General features: G+C 36.1%; 1 protein-coding gene across 1 annotated transcript; it reads left to right on the top strand.

The window, feature by feature from the left end:
* The first annotated feature begins 1,049 nt into the window (after window positions 1-1,049).
* Window positions 1,050-20,112, top strand: LOC132052238 (N-terminal acetyltransferase A complex auxiliary subunit NAA15-like). Its single transcript, XM_059443678.1, has 26 exons — window positions 1,050-1,207; window positions 4,634-4,712; window positions 6,441-6,523; window positions 6,643-6,792; window positions 7,624-7,739; window positions 8,528-8,633; window positions 9,470-9,541; window positions 9,653-9,768; window positions 12,498-12,630; window positions 13,655-13,732; window positions 13,812-13,865; window positions 13,966-14,036; window positions 14,814-14,868; window positions 14,963-15,058; window positions 15,654-15,782; window positions 15,904-15,986; window positions 16,069-16,299; window positions 16,570-16,702; window positions 16,780-16,887; window positions 17,273-17,404; window positions 17,633-17,689; window positions 17,862-17,959; window positions 18,076-18,134; window positions 18,228-18,339; window positions 18,454-18,554; window positions 19,350-20,112. The coding sequence occupies exons 1-26, from the start codon at window positions 1,157-1,159 to the stop codon at window positions 19,565-19,567; spliced, it is 2,721 nt and encodes a 906-aa protein (XP_059299661.1). The 5' UTR covers window positions 1,050-1,156; the 3' UTR covers window positions 19,568-20,112.
* The last annotated feature ends 1,423 nt before the right edge of the window (window positions 20,113-21,535 follow it).

Consider the following 21,535-nt stretch of genomic DNA (forward strand, 5'->3'; position numbering starts at 1 on the left):
AACCAAATGTTTTGAATGTTTTACTTAGGTTAAATTTTAGAATTCTAAAATAAAAAATATTTATAAAGAAATTATAGGTTGAATGATATAATAATCGATATAAATTTATAAGGATGATTAATAATTATTGAATTCAGATGCCCGTGTGATTACCATGGTTGAATAGAATAGGGTTGGGAAAGTTTAGCACCGTGAAAGTTTAGCACCCTTGTAAAATGAGTAAAATCACTACAAAAATATAGAAATTAACGAGTGATAAATTTTGTAACTAAACAATAAAATATGTCACTAAATTCAATTTTATTCTTGTTCAAATTCCTCACATTAGTAAATTTATTGTTCAAGTTGACAAAATTCTTAAGTATAAAGATTTGTTGTGGTGAAAAAAGTTTAGACATAAAGCAAATTTGATTATAGTATAATGTTAAATGTCAAATTGGTAAAATGTAAATTTAAAGTAACAAGGATGAAATAGTATAAAATAAAATATATTCGAAATGAATTGTCACTATTTTTTTGTTAGACTTATTCTAACAAATAAAAATTCTCAATATTATTTTATATATTAAGTTATTTCACTACTAAATAAACATGTATTATTGAGAGAGAGTTAAGCAGTAAAATTTGTCACTAATTCTATTTAGCGACGGGTTATTAACAACCTATTTCAATTGTTGCGGAGAATCCGATTTCTCAGTCTTTTACTACAATCTCTGACTTCCTCTTAAAAGGCAGCCATGAAAAGTATGACCTGCAAGCATCTGTTATTACAAAAAATAAAAAATAAAAAAATAAAAACTTTTAGCTACGACCAATTTAGCAATTGATTAATGACGAAATTCGTAGCTAAGTTCAATATTTTTCTGCAGTATTTATTGTCAAATGATGTATTCGTTTTGGTCACGCGCAAAGCGTGTACGCTAGACTAGTCTTAATGAAAACAAACAGCCTCAGTAACTAAATAAACTAATTTAATTGCAAATTTCCCCAAGAATGTAACCAAATTACTCAATTACCGAAATACCCCCCTGGGGAGTTCAAGCATCAATTTGACTATATCTCAGTAGGGTTGCAGCAGATAAACGCCACCATCTCCGCTCTCTATCTTCCTTCCTTAACACTCTCACTATCTTTCTAGAACCTTCGCTATTCAAAAATGGGGGCTTCGCTTCCTCCTAAAGAAGCCAACCTCTTTAAACTCATCGTTGTAAGTTGTTCCTTTCTCTCCACAAAAAAAAAAAAAAAAAAAATTGTTTTTCAATGGATGTTTCTTGGCCGTATTTTTTGTCTACCTGCCAGTTAATAACCTAGATTTCATGCTAATTTACTTAACTGACTCTTGTACTATGTCCGTTGCATGAATTGTAGTATCTATTTATGTTGTCCATTAAATTATGATTGCAATGTTAATTGTAGGAATTGTACGTTTTTCGATTCTCTCTCAAAAAAAAAAAAAAAAAAAAACTATTTTTCAATGGATGTTTCTTGGTCTTATTCACTTTATTCAACTCCCTTGTCTTCCTTCTAGTTAATAGCCTAGATTTTATGCTAATTTACTTAACTGACTGTTGTACTATGCCGGTTGCATGAATTGTATCTGTTAAATTGTTCATTTAATTACGATTGCAATGTGAATTTAGGAATTGTAGTATAATTGTGAATTTGAACTAGTGCCGGCTACTTTTGGAGATGATTTTGTTCTGGACTAATACTTGTGGCTGGAATATCTGCTGTTGCTGGCTAGTCATGTCATCACTATGAGGATTCACGATAAATTGACTATTTCACGACTTTTAACCTATCGAAATCATGCTCCTTTATCTCTCTGAGAAATGATAATTTGCATTAAGAAGTACTCTCTCTGATTCAAAATAAGTGTCCATTTAGCCTTTTGTACTCCCTTTAAGAAAATACTAAATCTTAGAGAAAAATAGGTATTTTGACTAGCTACCCTTATTTAATAAGACTCTTGATTATTTATTGCCTCGAGTAAATAAGGGCAAATTTGAAAAAAAAGAAAGTTTATTCCTTCTTGATTATGTAAGTGGACACTTAATTTGAACCAGATAAAAAAGGCTAAGTGGACACACTTATTTTGAATGGAGGGAGTAATAAATGAAGTTTTAGGTGTGTCTAAAGGCCGAGAACCACAGGTATAATGGTGGAATGAGGAGTTTTACAGAGATTGTGGAAGCAGAGCAAGCATTGTAGGAAAGCTCTTGCTTTGCAGTTGGCGCTTTGGAAACAAAAGAGCCAAAGAGTATTTGGCTACTCAGAAACAAACGACAAAGAGAAAGGATAATGAAATCAGGCTAACAATCAGAAAATGCCTTGACATTTTAGTTTTTTTATTTTGAGAATCTATAACGAGTTAACTTTTAAGAATTTAAGAAAAAGACTTATTCAGCAAATTTGATTCCAATTTGGGGAAGTGCTCTGGGCTTACACCCCAAATGAACGCCAAAAGGCGAGCCTACGTAAGCGAATATCTGAAAGGTTGAGACTTACGCCCATGATGCCTGTGCCCGCTAGTCCTCCTCACTGCATTTTTATTTCACCTCAACCCGGACGCCCAAAAAAATGCCTTTGAAAACCCTAAGCTCAGATTAAAGTCTTAGACAACTTGTAAGAAAAGTTAGGGATGCGAGGGAAGAAGGGAAATGTATTAGCTAGCACTACTGAGTAGAAGGAGGACTACTTGGCTAAATTATAAATATATTAAAGTATATTCTTAATAAGTCTTTGAATTTTTGAGAAGCCAAGTATACTAAGGGATATTCTTAATAAGTTCTGATAGGAGATAGTGAGATCAACCTTATCCCCCTCCTCCCCCCACCCAGCAAAAAAAAAAAAAAAAAAGAAAGAAAACAAAAGTAGAGATCAAAGAGAGAACGATAGACTATTTTGATCAATTCATCGATACAAGTGATGAAGATAAAATTTTACAGACTCTAATGCATTGGGGACATAGAAAACCTTAGCTATATTCATAGAATTAGATGCATGGAAAAGAAGATGTTCCAATGGAAAAGCACTGCACCTCCAACACGAGATGACACATAATCAAGGGAGAAAATTGGGAAGCAACCATTTTGATGTCTGGATAGGGGTGTTGGGTTATTGTTTCCGTATTGCTTCCTTAGTTTCAGTTTTTGTGGATATAGTTTGACTAGGCACAAAGTTTAAGAAATGAAGGAAGACTTTTAATTGATATTTTTTAGACTTACATTAGGTGCGGGCAGTTATAAGTTTGATATTTTAGAGAAACTACTTGTTTTGGAGAACCCCTGTAAACACACTAATTACCAGTATTGGAATGAATTGAGTTAGAATATAGCTTAATATAAAAAGCATTTCTACCTTATCAAAAACATATCGAGGATTTATATTGATGAGTCATCTTTTTCAAACAACTACACCACCAACTATTTCAATCATTTCCAAATATTTAGTATAAAAATGTGAATTGGGTTAGAAATTTTCATTGGAATGAATTGGGTTAGAATATAGCGGAATCTTAGAGCATTTATACCTTTCAAAAACATATAGAAAATTTATATCGACAACTCCAACGTTTTCGAACAACTAACAATAAAAATGATGACACCAACTTTTTCAATAATTTCTAAATATATCTACTATAAAAATGTGACTGATAGCAGTTTTGCATGTAGTTTTCAACTACGTAATTTTTTTTTTTTTTTTTTTTTTTTTTTTTGCAAAAAGTTACTATCAATTATTTCTTAAATTATTTATCCTTATAAAAAATAACTTAATTTTCAAATTGAGGAACCTTGTCCAAATTCACCCCGAAAATCTGATAAAGGAGAAATTATCTGCTTGTATTTGGTGAGTTATTTTGGAAGGGAAAGAATCACTAATGTTTCAAGAGCAAAAAGGAGAACATACACAAGCTAAAATCTACTAGTTTTCTCTTTTGACATTTTGGTGTAAAATGCAAATTGTATATGATACAAAATAGGACCAAAGTTATTCTAAGCGTCACATGTTAATCTAGATAGGGACAGATTTTTTGCAAGGGTTTCTGTTGTTATTTCATAGCACAAGCCTAGTGCTACTTTTGATCAATAGAACTTTTTATTTTACCTATCAAAAGAAAAAAAAATTCATGCCAATATCTGGATTCTTTATCTCATACTTTCTTTTTGTGATGGAAGGAGTACTTGCTTCATATAGTAAGTTGACAAAGAATCTTTTTTGTACTATTAGGTTTTCTCTAGGTATTTTGGGGTGAAATGCAAAATGTGTATAATGTAGGTAGCCTATTTTGTCAGTTTCCTCCCAAAGTCTAGACAGGAACTGGTTTTTTGCAAGGTTCCTGTGTAATTTCATTGCACAAACTTAGTGCTACTATTGATAAAAACGTCATATTTACCTATCAAAAAGAATTCACACCGAGAGTTAGCTGCTTTTCCTCATGCCCTGAATCCAGTTATTTCTTTAGTAAGATTTGATAATCCTTTTTGTACTAGATTAAATGACTAATTAACATGAGATTACATATGACATTGTCCAACCCCCCTCCCCCTTCTTTTTTTTTCCTTTCTAATTTCGTGATTACTGATTGGCCAAAGTATGTCTAATATGGAGCCGAATTTCTCAATTGTGGCAGAAATCGTATGAGACAAAGCAGTATAAGAAAGGTCTGAAAGCTGCTGACACTATTCTCAAGAAATTTCCTGACCATGGAGGTAAATGCAATTCTACTAGGTGCACAATAACAACATACCCAGTGCACATTTGATTAAAAGTCATAAATTTTGAGCTCCGTATTCATGATTATTAGACAGAAATAATCACTTTGGTTGCTTTTTATATTTTTTATATGTATACATCATGCACTTCAACTATACAACCAATGATATCTTGTTAGGGTTGTCAGCTTAAGTTACTTGCTTCAAGAAGTATTACATTCTTCTTGTGGTGGATGTGCCCGAAAGCAGTGATATATGAATCACTATCTGGGAAAGCAACAAGTTTCTTTCGTTGACAAATATAGAACACCTATCAGGAGAATATATTTCAGTGTTGTTGCAGTTTCCTCTTATTCTGCTTGCCTCTATGATATCAAGGTGATGAAGGGACACAGGCAATAACCTCCACTTCCTTGTCTCTTTTTCCCCTGATAAGGAGCCTCCTCGTCATTGCCTAGTTGAAGCCAATAATTGCATAATTAGCTGTAGTAAAATCTTCATTCCGTACTGCTGGGACTATGTCAAGGTTTGCTCGATATTGCATGGCTAGTATGTTACTCACTGAAGTTTTGGTTATTGCTGCTTATAGTGGGACAGAGCACCCCGTGTGAACTTAGTTTTCTTAGTCAAGAGGAGTTATAGAGTAAAACAAAAGGCTGAGTGTGTGAGATGAAGCCGCTCTCTGGATCTCTATTTTTGCATTAAGATATGACCAACTCTTCTATTTCTTCATTCAAACAGATGTTCTTTGCATTTTTACTATTTATTTTTATTGAAAATGAAGCAACAACATCTTTTAAATGCTTGTGCATTTTTAATCATTTTGATTGATACAACAACAACAACATACCCAGTGTAATCTCACAAGCGGGGTTTGGGGAGGGTGTTATGTATGCAGGCCTTACCCCTACCTTGTGAAGGTAGAGAGGCTGTTTCCGAAAGACCCTCGGCTCAAGTAAAGCATATCAAAGCAGGTTTGGAAAGAAAATACAGTATTGAAGAAGCCATTTTAAAAATAATGAGAAATGAAACAACAAATAATATGATAACTGAAGCAAAGGAATCAACAGGTAATAATAAAATCAAAGAATAAGATAGTAGGTAAGTAATAACAATAATACTGGTAAGGAAGCTAGACAACGCTCAAGTACCTACTAACCTTCTATCCTAATCCTCAACCTCCAAATCCTCCCATCTAGGGTCATGTCCTCCGTACGCAGAAGGTGCGCCATGTCCGTTCTAATCACCTCTCCTTAATACTTCTTCGGCCTACCTCTGCTTGTTCTGTTTAATCATTTTGCCTGATAATGAAACAGATTATTGTGGTAAAAGCTTTCAGTTGCGTTTAGAACCCAATTGGCAAGGCTGTGCGCCTGTACCGGAATAACAAGCCTTTCCATTCTTGATTGGTCCTTGAGAAGTTAGTTTGTAATCTGTAAATTGATGAAGGATGGCTACCTTACTTTTCCATGATAAGTATGATGGATGACAAAATTTAAATGAACAGTAGACGATATACATGCCAACGAAACTTATCTTTGAATCTTATAATCAGTAGTTCAAGCTCACTTCCAGATCATGTTTTCTGCTGGATGTGAAATAATCGAGATTGAGCTCGAGTAAAGTAGCACTAGTTCTTGTATTTTTGAATCTTAGTGACTGTTCTCTCTTTCTGAAGCCTTCTTAGATATTATGCTGTCATTTTACTTAATGATCTGATTACAGAAACACTAGCAATGAAAGGATTAACACTGAATTGTGTGGACCGCAAATCAGAAGCTTATGAACTTGTCCGGCTTGGATTGAAGGTGCAGTTCATTTATTTTTCTCTTTTCCTATCTCTTAGGAATGAAAAGGTCCAGTGTTTTAACTTCTATTGTCCTTTTGTTTATGTATATCAGGGTTAACTGCGCTTCTCTCTTTGCAGAATGACCTTAAGAGTCATGTTTGTTGGCATGTTTATGGTCTCCTATACCGGTCAGATAGAGAGTACCGAGAAGCAATTAAGTGCTATCGCAATGCCCTTAGAATTGATCCTGACAACATTGAGATATTACGTGACCTATCCCTTTTACAGGTGGGACTCTTTTAACAACATTCTTCTTTTTCTGAGTGTTTGCCTTGCACTTAAAATGTTTTTCATTTAGGCTCATCAGTCAGCATCATCTGATGGGTTGCTAAAGATTAGAGTTGGGCTGCGTCTCAATCATGTCTCTTAAACTGTTGTTAGATAGCTTCTCCGTAATGAGTAAGTCATCAGATTACTTAAGTAGTTTTCATGTAAAAAGAGTTGGTCATGGTTTCTGCTGAAACTTTATCTCTTGATTGTTTTTTGAGCTACACGTACAACTGAAGCACATTCATCGTTATTGCCTCGTTGCTGATGTGTATCTGGAGTATTGGATGACACTGTCACTGTACACCCTTTACTGATGGATGGGGTTGCTTATGCTTGTAAAATCATCATGTCTGTAGCAATCCTGCAACTCCTTTTTCTTGTTTCTGTGCTTAAAGTTGTACTGTATTTCACATGACATTCCTGTGGTCTATTATTTTCGATTGCTTGCTTAAGGCTTCTTTTTTATGTTCTGAATTCTGATGATCCCTGTAATTTATGACATTCTATATTAAGGTGCAACCCCGCGTTAAAGGTTCCTCCTAAGTTATGTAATGACTCCTTTAATTACTCCAGGTGCTTGGTATCATCATTCATTATTTTCTATGTCAAATCGCTTCTTGCATGATTAGCATCTACAAATTTCGGTAGAGTAGTCACCAAAAGCTTATCTTCTAAAATGTAGCAGCTCATTTATTTTACCTTTGTCATGTTCATTGTGTTTCCTTTTCATTTTCTTAGCGTGCTTCTCTTCTTTGTCCAAACTTATGGGTTGGTAAATATTCTCTACAGGCACAAATGCGTGACTTGTCAGGTTTTGTTGAAACGAGACAGCAATTGCTCACTCTGAAGCCAAATCATCGCATGAATTGGATTGGCTTTGCTGTGTCTCATCATTTGAACTCCAAGTAACTTACTCTACTATTGTAGAAATAGTAGTACAATTGGTAGATGTGTGTTTATCTCCTGGTGATTCTCTATTTTTGATGCCTGATACAAATCTAGTTGAGGAGTTGCAGAGCTGCTGCATTACGTGGTGGTTCTGTGTATAGGACGTTGGATATCCATATTGGGGAATTTGGTTTAGTTTGTATGCGAATAGAGTATGACTGGTCTGGCAGTTGATCTGATTCCTTAGTTTTTGTCTTTCTTTTTATTACAATGGTTGTGGGCCATAGTAAAAATTGCGAATGTTTAATTAGATTGCCAGCTTTTAGAATGTAAATGAAGAGAAGAGGGGGGCTCTTGTGTTGGTTGTGCGTACAGGATCAAAGGCTGTAATATCTGCTTACTTCAGTAGAACAAAAGTGTCAGCTCTTAGGTCTTGCGAAATTTGAAGATGCCTGTCTTTTGTCCTTGTTATGCTGTCAGTGTTTGGAGTTTCTAAACACGAATGGCATAATTTTCTAGTAATAACGAGCCTCTTACAACTGTTACCTTTCTCAAAAAAATAACGAGCCTCTTGTAAAAGAAACTATTAAAAAATGCTGGGTGGCATCACAAGAGTCGAAGTTAGGCTCTTCTTTCATGTAATCTCCAGTTGTTCATTTGCCCGTATATGCTTAGTTACATAAAATTGTCACATGCTGGTGATAATGGTACTTTCTCTTTTTGTTTCTGATAGACTGTTGAATGACAAATTTTTGCTTTTTATGACTTCAAGCATCAATCTTCTTTTCACTTTGTTGTATGTTAGTGGGTCAAAAGCTGTTGATATCCTTGAGGCATATGAAGGGACTCTTGAAGATGATTATCCTCCAGAAAATGAACGTTGTGAACATGGGGAGATGCTTCTGTATAAGGTAACAGGAATATTTATTGCATGCTTTGGAGTATTTTGTTTTCTGTTTTCCATTTTTCATTTATTTGGGAACTGTGTTTGATGAGTGCAGTGACAGTTGCGTGATACCCACTTAGGTTTTGTACTTGAGGGTTGAAATTTCCAGTAATACTCATTTATTTTAATTTTATTATTGCCCAAAATGAACTGGAATGCATGAGAGTAGTTTTTGGAAATGCTGCTTTCCAGCGCCATACTGTCAGCATGCTGAAAGTTTTCTTGCAACAAACCCATCTGATTCTTTTTAGTTTGGCAAGTTGTAGTGCTAGTTTAGCAATGCATTCAGAAAGCATGACTCTGAGATACATAATTGATAATTATAAACTGACTCCGGAAAATGGTTGTTTCCTTGCCTCTAATGTAGTTCTGTTCAGAAAAACCTGAAAGACGCTTGGATCCTGGAAAGTGTTTTTGGATAAAAGCTGTGTACCTATGAATTTAAACTTGCAAAATGATTCAGTTGCTTAACTGCCCACACAGACCTAAATTTCTAAGATCTTTCTGATTGGAAGCGTCCTGCTTGAGTATATAAGTGGTTAGAATTTGTGTTTGAGCTAGTTGCCATCAGGTTATGCTTATTTGTATGAGACTTCAGTGGTCTTGTCTCAATTAAAATTTAATTGCTTTTCAACTCTTCAGTATGTGAAACAAATTGCTTCTTTATGTGGTGATTTATGCAATTAGCAAGTTAGCCCGATGAATAATTTTGTTTTTGGAGCATTTTGTTACCAATGCCTTAATGATTATATTATTTTTATTCTGAAAACTTCAATTTGTCCTGGTTATCAACTGTTTCAGGTCTCTCTGCTAGAGGAATGTGGTTTTCTTGAGAGGGCCCTTGAAGAGTTGCACAAGAAAGAGTCTAAGATTGTAAGTTCATATCCCCTATCAACTTTCGAAGATTGTAAGTTCATATTATGCTGTTCTCCAGAAATTTGTTTGAATTTACTCCTGAATATTGATTTTATTATGCCACTACAGTTTGACAAATTGGGCTACAAGGAGCAAGAGGTTTCACTTCTTTTGAAGCTTCGCCGCTTTGAAGAAGGTGAAAGATTGTTCAGAGTGCTGCTCTCAATGAATCCTGACAATTACAGGTGCACTATTATCTCAGTTAATTTGTCAAAAAATACTGTGACGTTCTATAATCCTTTATATATTGCTCCCTCCGTTTCATAATAAGCGGTGTTTTTACTTTTTCCTTTTGTTTCAAAATAAGTGGTGTTTCACAAAATCAAGAAGGCATTACTTGATTTCTTCCAATTTAGCCTTATTGAAACAAGTGGAGTTTTACATAACCAAGAAACCTTTTAAGAGTTACTTCTTTTTCAAGGCATCTGATTAAGGGTAAGTAAAAACACTTCTTCCTTTCTAGTAGTGAGTAGTTTTCTTAAGGGGTGTGCCCAAGCTAAAATCACCACTTATTATGAAACAGAGGGAGTATATAATAAAGATCATTTGCAGTTAAACTATATTTTTCTATATGTGCATATCTTATCTCTTATATTATACTAGGAATAGATCGTTGCTTGGTGATACATCAGTATTCAGTGTGGTTCTCTTTCCTGTAAATTCTGATGAGTAGAAGATGCAAATTTTCAGAAATTAATTTTCTGCTGTTTAATGCACAACGATAAAAAGAAACGAGTTTTCATGTTTTGTATATATCATGTTATCTTTGCTTACTTCCTTTCAATGGGTTTGGTTTGTCTTGTTTCTTTTTGTCCCTTTTAAGTGGAGATCAACAGTAACCAAGATAATTCGGAAGGGTTGTACCACATAATGATAGAAGGTTCAGTTTCCAAAGAATGTGTTAATGACACCTCACACCTGTTATATGGCTATTTTCTCTTTTTCATTTCAAGTTGCCTTGGAGTTATACACGTATGCTGGTTCAATTAATGAGCTGTTAGGAGTGCGAGAGCTACTTATATTTTGGAATTTATTTATATTAAAAAAATTAAGGGCAGGAGTGCTCTTTTCCTGGTACCTCAGGTTTGTTTGAAACTTTATGCCTTACATTGTTGTTGTAACAAGATAAAAGAAGCTATGTTGCTTGGATTTGCTCAAAAAATGCTGTCGTATCCGTGTTGGGGCCTCTTATGATGCAAGTGCATCTTAGCGCCTCGTCAATGAAGTTTAGTGACTTGGAAACCATGACTTTTCCATTAATTAGGAATAAAAATCAAGTCTTAATTACACGATAATCATTGGTCATTCAACTTAATTAAATAGAGTAGAGTTAAATTACATTGTTGACTAAAGGGATATATATGAATACCCCTCTTAACTTTTCTCGTTTTCCAACTTAAACACCTCAACTTTCCGAGGCTTCTGTTACCCCTCTTAAACTAGTTAGAAGTGGTACTAATATCACCTGTTTTCGCATGCTCCAGTGTTTGCACTGTGTAGAAAGGTGTAAGATGAAAGGAAAAGTTGAAAATTTATTTTTTGCAGCATTTTTTTCAAAAAGTATATCTTATTTACTTTTTTTTTTTTTAAAAAACTTTTTCTCTTCATTTTCTTTAAATTTTTTCCTTTTCTTCTCCAACCCGTTAATTTTCACCAGAAATATATCATTCTAAAATTGTAAATCGTCCTTGACTTAGAATACCCACCATCCCTCCCCTTTCACGCCTAAGAACCATGTAAACTCTCCACCATTTCACCAAAAAAAAAAAAAAAAAAAAAAAGAGTACCACCACCGGACCACATTCCTCAAGCCATTCGGAATCTTCTTCAACAAATACATAATACAAGACCCATTGCGCCATTCATCACTCAATAAGCAACACCGCTGTCCAATCTTCACAGCTCTTTACAACCGAGCCACCACACTCTTATATCTTTCACCATATTCGTCCCATTCAACCTCTTCGCTAGCATAGACCATTTTGACAGATCTAGCCTTTAAATTTTTAATTCATACACTGACTCCTCTCGCTCATATCTCCACTAGCCTTTCGCCATTGAAGACCACCTAACCAGCTTAAAAGCAGCACCGTCCTCTCTGGCGAACCCATATGAATTGACTGATTTAATCCTCTCTTTTTTTATCTACCAGTAGAATTATAATCAGATATTTGTTAAAAGCCAAATATGTGTCGGATATTTATGCATTGTACACGAGGAAAAGGGTGGGATGCTGGGTGCGTACAAGGTGTGTGAAGGGAGAAGTGGAGATGAAGAAAGGTTCTCAAATGCCATTTGAAGAAAGAGGAGGGGTGGGGTTGGGAGTGTGGGTTCGGTTAATTTAGAAAAATTGCCTTTTTTTCTTTTTTGGAATTGGGCACGTGGCAGCACGTGTCTACCACCTACCAAGCATATAATGATGTTTGTTGTGTAAGTAGGTCAAGGATGCATTTCAAACAAAAGACAAGGGGATAATAGAACCCCCACAGAATTTAGGTGTGTAGTCGGATTAAAATTTGTGTTCTTCCCTTGACTTTTAATTGTCAAATATATTTTTCTTATATATTATTTGCCGTATCCCAGATTCTAGATATATGTGATGACGAATCCACCTTCTAGATCTGCGCCGTTGGAAACCGAGTGACGTAAAACAGAAGGAAAAGTAGCTAATTTTGCATTCCTTTCTTCCTTCCTAAACCCTTAGAATCCGGAGTAATGCTTCATGTAATTAGTTCCACTTTCTAATGCCCTTGCCGCTGCCCTTACTTTGTCTGTTTTGCTTAATCTCATGCATGTGCCTTTCTTGTTGTTGTGACCTTTCCCTCAACTGTGAATGGATGTAGATGTTAGCTAGTCTTGGTTCAAAGCTGATGTACAAACTATACATGTAATATATACTTTCTCTAACTTTCAGATACTACGAGGGGCTACAAAGATGTCTGGGACTATATTCTGAAAACGGACAGTATAGTTCTGATGAAATTGATAGGCTCGAAGCTTTGTACAAGTCACTTGCCCAGCAATATAGTAGATCATCTGCTGTAAAGGTAATGCATGCCTTATCCTTCCTACTATCAGGATAATAGCTGTCTCGTTGTCCAATAATGTTTGAATTGATCCCATTGCCTATGATTGTTGGGCAGTGGCTATCTTTCTTACCCGTATCCTGTCGATTTGTTTTCAGAAAATTCCATAATTATCTGCCTTCAGCAAAGTACTGTAATTTTAGATGGCTGATTTAGTTACCTTGCGTTGTTGACTTTCTGGACCTTATAAGCTATAATCTCTCTTGATAGAGTTGACTTTTAATTCTTTTTGTTGGTATTTAAAAAGAAAGGTCAGGGGCCAACTCTTTGGACCAACCACAGCCTTCGGAACTCCGGGATAACGGGCACGTCCCTCTATCCTTCTCCACTTAAATAGCAAGCTTAGTTCACATGGTGGAGGGCTCGAGCTTGTGACCTAAGTCACAAGTCCCTCATCCTTTGCCACTTGAACTAAGCCCTGGGGCGAATTGACTTTTCATTCTTTTTAGGGAAAAGGGTATTTCCCCTCTACTTTGGGAAAAGGGCTAAAAATATCCTCCGTTACAAATTTGGGTCAAAAATACCCCTCCCGTCATTAAAGTTTTTGAATACCCCTCCCCCAAATCCCCCAAAATAACCCGATTTCATTTTTAGACCCGCTCCATTTAATCCCGACCCAACTACATAAAAAACCCATATGCGGCCAATTTGTTCCGGAGTCCTACATTTGGAGCCACTAGGCACAGGAGCGGGTAACCCATATGGTTTTTTTATTTAGTTGGGTCGGGTTTAAATGGAGCGATTTAAAAATGAAATCAGGTTATCTTGAGGATTTCCGCTAAGACACGGGTATATTTGAAAACTTTAATGACGGGAGGGGTATTTTTGACCCTTTTCCCTTCTTTTTAATTGCTAAAAGTACAAGGTGCCATCAATCTTGAAATGTGAACATTTTATTACTATTCTATCACCATTCTTACCTTTTGCTATCTTGCGGAAATATGATATGTATCCACAGTGAACTTTCTTTTCTTGTCTCTTTCAGAGAATTCCACTTGATTTTCTTAGAGATGGCAAGTTTCGGGAAGCAGCTGAAAATTATGTTCGACCTCTTTTGGCAAAAGTACTTATATACTAACACCCTTTCTGGTTTCCTTGGTCTTTTGATCTAAGCTGACTTGTTTCATGGTGATGAAATCTAGGGTGTTCCTTCCTTGTTCTCTGATCTTTATCCACTGTACAATCACCCTGGCAAGGTTAGCTCAAATGTTCGTTCATGTATCGTAGAAGATTGCATGGGTATATTATGTCCTGCATATTTTTGGTGTTTTGTAATTATTTGCATATGTGTTACAGGCCAATATTCTAGGGGAATTGGTTCTGAGGTTGGAGCAGTCAATTAAGACCACTGGTGGATATCCCGAGAGGTTAGTGGAGTCATGCTGCTGGCCAAACTTTAACATGTCATGAGCTGATTTTTTATTTATTTTGCCTCCTTTATCATGTTAGATCAGTAAGAAGATCTCATTTTCTTTTCTTCTTGCACTACCTTGACCTTCTTGAGACCACTTTAGATTTTGACAGTTACTAGTTATATACGTTACCAGGTACATTCAGGTTACTTTCTTGTTTTACCAAATAAATTTGTATTTTGCTAGTTTGAGGTTGAGAGATTATATTTATGCTTCCGTATATATGGTTATATGTTTGTCATTTTGTTTGTTTTAAACTTCAATCACCATACTGAAGGTGATTCTCATGATAAAGATGCCTGTTTCATTATAGAGTTTCCACATCAGAACAACGTAATTCACATAGTCAAAGATTATCTACATATTTCATTCTCCAAAAAATAATATAGAAGTTCCACATGAAAGCTGATCTCGCGCGTCTGTTTGTCTGTACAACTTCAAGAAGGGAACTTTAAGGAGCTACCATTTGCCCTTTTCCCGCCTGATTATTTTGGTTTTTAATCCCGTATCATACTCTCTGTCGCTATTAGCAATCAACCTAGATGCACTTGGATTCCATTAATATATAAGCTTAAGGGGATTGATGTCTTATAATTTGTATGAGGTGTAATCAGTGCCTACATTGATGCTATGATTTCTGTAGACTTTGGTTCAGCCATTTTATTTTTCTTATTTTAAAATTTGATGTTCTATTTTACACTTCTGCATGTAACATTATGGTCCATGCTGCAGTGAGGGAAAAGAGCCCCCTTCAACACTTATGTGGATTTTGTTCTATTTGGCTCAGGTTTGCTCACGTCTTCAATTAATATTCAGGGTTTCATGTCCTTTTCTTTGTTTCCTTTCACCTTCCTAATTGATAAAAAACATTCTTGCTGCAGCATTATGACAGATGTGGACAGTATGACATTGCTCTTGTAAAAATTGATGAGGCAATAGAACATACTCCTACAGTCATAGATTTATACTGTGTCAAGGTATATTTGCTCATCTATCCATATCAAAATACTTGTGAATCTTTCATTATTTGTTTCTTTTGCCTTTACCATTTGTTTGTTGACTTTAATATTTGGCGATATCCCTGCTTGGTTCACCTTGCTGGAAATTGTTTCTTGTGGTACTGCACTTCCAATTTTCAAAATGTAGTGAAAAGTAAAGTCTGCTATTAGAGCTTTTCAAAAATTAATTATTTGTATTTGCATCTTAAATTGTGTGTTTTTGTTTGATGGGTCCGGGTAGAGAATGTACATAGAGGATTCATCACCGCGGCCCTACTAGTTGGGGATTGAGGTGTAGTTGGTGGATTGATTTTTATTTTAACCAAAAAATCTCTCTTCTCTGGTTGTCAAACTTGAGCAGCATAAGTATTACATTGATCAAAAAACCGTTCAAATCCACACACTATCTATTGCTAGTTTATCAAGGGATCTTCTACTGTTTTCAGGCCTCTCAAATTGTATGCACATATTTCTAGAGACATGAATCTTGGTTCCTGAATGAACTTGGCATATGTTGGTCTAATCTTTTACTTTTGTAATGTATGTAACTTTTCTTTGGTTCTCTCCAACACAGAGCCGCATATTAAAGCATAGTGGTGACTTCACAGCTGCTGCTGCATTGGCCGATGAAGCCAGGTGTATGGATCTTGCAGATCGCTATGTTAACAGTGAATGTGTTAAGCGTATGCTTCAGGCCGATCAGGTACAAAGATTTGTTCGTTTGCTTTGATCTTTAATAAAATATCTTAACTTTTGCTGATATCTTTCAATGCCTATGAATTGTCTTTTGATTTTTTTATGGCTTACACTGGACATATTTGAAGATGGCGTTAGCTGAAAAGACTGCTTTATTATTCACAAAAGAAGGGGATCATCAGAACAACCTTTACGATATGCAGTGCATGTGGTAAGTCTCTTCACTGAGCTTGATCATGATCTGCTTGGTTTTGGGATCCTTTTAGCAGCTATTGTTTTAAAAATTTGAAAAGGTATGAACTGGCATCTGGGGAAAGTTATCTGCGCCAAGGCGAGCTTGGACGGGCCTTAAAGAAATTTCTGGCTGTGGAAAAACATTATGCAGATATCACGGAGGACCAATTTGATTTTCACTCTTATTGCTTAAGGAAAATGACACTACGCATGTATGTTGAAATGCTGAAATTTCAAGATCGGTTACATTCACATGCTTATTTTCGCAAAGCAGCAAGTGGTGCTATCAGGTATTTATTTTGACTTGCTAAAATTGTTAAAATGTTTGGGATCTTCAGGAACCTTGGATTCTATTTATTTTTCTGCTGTTATTAACCTTTACTGATTTGTTTTTTTATTTTCTGTTGAAACTAGTTAAGTATTACTGTATCTAGAAAAGACATTTGTGAACAATTCTGCTTAATATCTATGTTTGTCCTAGATTGTCAGCTATCTTACCAAACGTTTTTGTGACTGAAGATTTTTATGTTTCCTTGGGCATCCTTTTGCTTGTAAATCAGATGCTACCTGAGGCTGTATGATTGTCCTCCAAAGTCAGCCGCTGAAGAAGATGACGAGATGTCTAAGTTGCCTCCCTCTCAGAAAAAGAAATTAAGGCAAAAATTGAGGAAAGCAGAGGCCCGAGCTAAGAAAGTACTTAAAGTTGCTTCTGTATTGCTTTTGAAAAATTAACTTAGCATGAAGTGACTTAGTCTATTGCATGGTTTTAGGATGCAGAAGTTAAAAATGAGGAATCAAGTTCCACTAGTGTTGCGAAATCAGGGAAGCGCCAGGTGAAGCCTGTGGATCCTGATCCATATGGTGAAAAATTGGTTCAGGTATTATTTTGTTTCTGTCTTGCTGTCACATCTTGGTAAGTATGGTGAATTTGGGCTTCATAATCTCTTGTATGATATATGCAAATTTGGCTAGTAGTACTGTATGACCCTAGTGATGCTAGAAGACACTAGAATTGATTTTATATCGAGTCTAATGTGCTGAGGGATATCTCTATCACCAGTTGAATTTGTACTTCTGATGGAAATGTAGTTCATGAAACTTTGAGTGGTCACCATCTATGAGGTCGTGTCAGACATTTGGAGTCTATTCCAGAAAACAAGTGTGTCTAATAAAATGGGGGAAAAGGAACTTTATTAATTTGAGGCTATTCCAAATTTTGCATATTTTGATTGAATAAAATCTTCTTAATTGAGAAAACATCAGATTGAAGATCCTCTAGCCGAGGCTACAAAGTACCTGAAGCTGCTACTTAAGCACTCGTCTGATTGCTTGGAGACGCATTTACTGTCCTTTGAAGTAAACATGAGGAAACAGAAAATCTTGCTTGCCTTGCAGGTTAGTTCCTTCATAATTCAACAGTTTAGAAAAATTCCTCTTTCCTTTTGCTCAAATTTTTATCCATTCATATATCATTTTTGTTATCATTGTATGGTGTATCTATGTTGGCTCTTGGGCATTTTAAGCAACTGCTTGAATTGCCATCCTTTTCTTTCTCCTTATAAAAAGAGAGTTATCCTTTTCCTTCTGTATGACCATTGATAAACACTACTCTTTGATCTCCAGGCTGTAAAGCATCTACTGAGGTTGGATGCAGAAAATCCAAAATCTCATCTCTGCTTGGTATATTTATCTTGTTTCAAGACTTTTGAATAATTTTTTTCTGCAGTCGTGTAGATTATGTTCGTTTGCCTCTTCAACTGTTTCTTTGCACTGGGTTCAAATTGTTGGTGAACTCTTTGCAACTCTGAGGACTATATACCCCTTTCTTGATATAGAATGTGATTTCTTGCAGATAAAATTCTTCCATAAAGTAGGAGGGTTGCCTTCGCCAGTAACCGAGACTGAAAAACTTGTGTGGCGTGTCTTAGAAGTCGAGCGACCTACCTTTAGGTTCCTTTGAATCATCCACTTTCCATCTATCTTTAACGTTTTAGATATTGATATATCACACAATGATTTATCCTTGATATTAGACTGAGGTACCTATTTATGTCTGTCGTTTTCAGTCAGTTGCACGAGAAATCTCTAATTGAGGCAAACACCGTTTTCCTTGAAAAGCATAAAGGTCCATTTTCAACTGCCATTTTAATGGATTTCACATATTTTGTCCAGTTTCTTGTTCCTAAGTATGATTTTCTTTGTTGTTATACGTGTGCAGAATCATTGATGCACAGGGCAGCAGTGGCTGAGTTGATGTATGTCTTGGAACCAACCAGGAAGGCTGCGGCTGTCAAGTTAATTGAAGACTGGGTGAATGATCTTGTTTCTATGTAAGGACTTGTAGTAATGAAACTAAATTAGCAGTCTATCAGATTGCTAATAATGTCTCACTATATATGTTAAAAAACTTTTAAGGGTTCTGTTTTAACTTTTCTCCCAATTAGTGGAGGAGTACAAGGAGCTGTTAGGACATGGAAACTGAAAGACTGCATTTCACTTCACAAACTCCTGGAGAAAACCTTGAATGACCATGATGCCGCATTGAGTAAGTGCTCTGTTCTTTGCCATCTCATGCTGTTTTGATTCTTGCACCCAAGGGTGTGGCCCAGTGGTCAATGAAGTGGGTTGAGCACCATGAGGTCTCAGGTTCAAATCCCAGCAGAGGCAAACCACTAGGTGATTTCTTCCCATCTGTTCGAGCCTTGGTGGACAGAGTTACCTGGTACCTGTTGCTGGTGGGAGGTGACAGGTATCCCGTGGAAAGTCGAGGTGCTCAAGCTGGCCTGGACACCATAGTTGTTCAAAACTAAAAAATCATGCGTGCTGTTAGAAGATAAGAAATGTGTACATATCATTTTGTTTCAGTTTCTGACCAATACATCTTTGTGGCTTAAAAAGCCATACACTCCATGTCAAACTGCTTAATTTTAGAAACGGAGTGTTCCCTTTTTTGGCTCAGTTCCGATTCATCTATTTTTTTAATAACAAGATTTTCTTTATGGTTCTTTAATGGTAGAGTAGAGTTCAAATTAGTCCTTCCTCTGTCAGATGGGACATGCACCGTTGACGATAGACATTTAGCACTTAACTGCTCATATTCTTATTTCTCCTAATGTTCGCAGCATGAGTTAATGCAAGGCACTAATTTGAACCATGGTTTTCGTGACTTTTATATTAGGGTGTATGGGTCCTGATGTGATAGTTCAGCTATGTTATTTACCTATGTGCTGACAATTTTTAGCAAAATGGAGACCCAAAATCCTTATACGTCTTTGACAAACAATTGTACTTGATAATTGAGAATTTTCTTGAGAGTGATGTGTTTGGTGCGCTCGTGCAGGATGGAAAGCGCGCTGTGCCGAATACTTCCCGTTCTCAACTTATTTTGAAGGTATTCGTAGCTCAGTTGCTACAAGTTCAGCTTACCATCAGACACAGAAAACCACTGAAAATGGAGTCGTCAACTTGAACAACTTGAACACTGTTGAAAATTCTGCTTTGCCTTCATCAAATGGGAAAGTAGATAAGCTGGATGCACTGAAGGATCTACACATCTAATTGTATATTTCATGCTGAAGTAAGTTGTCCACAAGAGTACTGGAGAAGCTAATTTAAGCCACACGTCTAACCTCCGAGCGTACTCGTACAACAATGGGAAGGTTGAAGTGGAATATATAGGGCCGCACAGGACTGTGAGATGCGATGATTTCTTGCTTTCAGATTGACTTCCTTTTGCAGCACTTCTCCTCCCCTGGATTCAATTTTCTTGGATTCTGTATATTTGATCTGATTTGTTATGATGGTATAGCATTCTCTGGTTGCTCAGGGTATGGTCAGGTACCAGAAAGAGAGTTTCTTGGCATAGTGCAACTCGATTTCAACAACTTAGAGATCGAAGTGAGCTCTCCGGAATCTGTTCAAGAGTGGATCTTGTATACCACTAGCATAGAACAATACGCCAAGCTAGACGACGGCAAAGGCGTGTGTATTTCAGTTTTGTCAAAGCATTATTTTATGTACAAACGCAGTAATGATGTTCCATGATTTATTGAACCAGTCGATGTCTACCTATTGAAGCTTTAACTAGACCGAGGTTTCCTTTATTTTTTGTTTTCAAGTTTTTTCCAATTGATTTTTCCGTTTGATATTTTCTTTCCTAAAGCTAAAGTAATGTGCTTACTTCCGGATTTGTTGTTTTGAGATGTGTCAAATTTATCTTCTGTAAGCCTTATAAATATATACTTTCTGTAGTATAAAGGAAATAAGTATTTCTGTACTCTAGTCTCATAAACGCTTTACTCTAAAATCGTAGTTCAATTTAGCAGCCGAACTGAGTTTTGATGAAGTTTAGCTTGAAGGGAATACAATGAGAGCAGTATTTGACTATAAGTTAAAAAGGCGGACATCATTCTTATTTTCTTAGTACTAAGGACCCCACGGGGATGCCTTACCTTTCTTTTTCGATGTAAAGCGGTGCCAGAGTGAAGTAACTTTTAGCTGCTTCATTTGACAAGTCGATTAACTGACTTTGAACTTGCTCTTGCTAAAGCCATTTCAAGTGTTCATGCTGGCACAAAGCTAGCATAATATGAAATGTTGCGACTAGCTCGATTATTATTTTATAATCTTCCAAACACTTCTTAGAAAGTATTAACTAGTATCTCTATGTTCAAATATTACCAATGTACAGGCCTGTCTGTCTTTAATCTGTCTTCTTGTTTATTAATGAGGAAAGATGAACACGACCACCTGAGGCAGGAATACCCTTATTTTAGGGTGGTCTTTAATTTTTGTCCCTCAAATGAGTGGTTTTTAATTTTTGTCCTTCGCTTAATACCATGAGGTTTAGAGTTTGAGCCCGGTTCAGTTATAAAATAAAATCGTAAGGCAGAGTTTTATAGCAAACTTAGAAACTTAGGCCTATTAGGGCCAAAGTTAGGCTTGCGAGCTTTGTAGCTTTCAACTCTCCCTTGCGCAGAGTTTCAACCTTCTTCTTGGCGCGAGTTTTGAACAAAAACTCGCTTGTGAATCCAAGTTCTACCTGGCGAATTTTTTTAAATTTTTGACTGAACGGGGGTACGAACCCGGAACCTAAAAGTTTTCGGCGAAGGACAAAAATTAAAAACCAATAATTAGAGGGGCAAAAATTAAAGACCAGTGCATTGAAGGGCACTCCGCACAAAAAAATGCCTGAGTGACACTGGTCAGTGCAAGAAGGGTCCTGGGCCATAGCCCTCTGTTTTTTCTGCATGGGTTGGTGTTGCTAGCATATTCCTAAAGTAGAAAAACAAAACGCAGAAAAGGTTAAAACTGATCATGACAAGCGAAATGTGATGTCATATCTTGTAAACCAAAAAAACTTACCTGAGATGTATAAAATAAAGAAGGATTAAACGCTATTGTCTATGATACTAATCTGCCTTAATATAGATAAATACTTCTTAATTATCTCTAAAGCACTACAAGAAAGTACAGAAATGGCAACAATAAATTTAATATTTGGCAACAATTTAGTTTTAGTGTTGG

This window comes from Lycium ferocissimum, chromosome 4, assembly GCF_029784015.1.
Source record: "Lycium ferocissimum isolate CSIRO_LF1 chromosome 4, AGI_CSIRO_Lferr_CH_V1, whole genome shotgun sequence".
NCBI classification, from domain to species: domain Eukaryota; kingdom Viridiplantae; phylum Streptophyta; class Magnoliopsida; order Solanales; family Solanaceae; genus Lycium; species Lycium ferocissimum.

What these genes read in the sequence shown, in the direction of transcription:
- LOC132052238 (XM_059443678.1), top strand. Translation starts at nt 1,157, where the DNA reads ATGGGGGCTTCGCTTCCTCCTAAAGAAGCCAACCTCTTTAAACTCATC. An exon ending in ACCTCTTTAAACTCATCGTT is followed by an intron (nt 1,208 to 4,633) that starts GTAAGTTGTTCC and finishes CAATTGTGGCAG; the next exon opens with AAATCGTATGAGACAAAGCA. An exon ending in GTCGAGCGACCTACCTTTAG is followed by an intron (nt 17,960 to 18,075) that starts GTTCCTTTGAAT and finishes TGTCGTTTTCAG; the next exon opens with TCAGTTGCACGAGAAATCTC.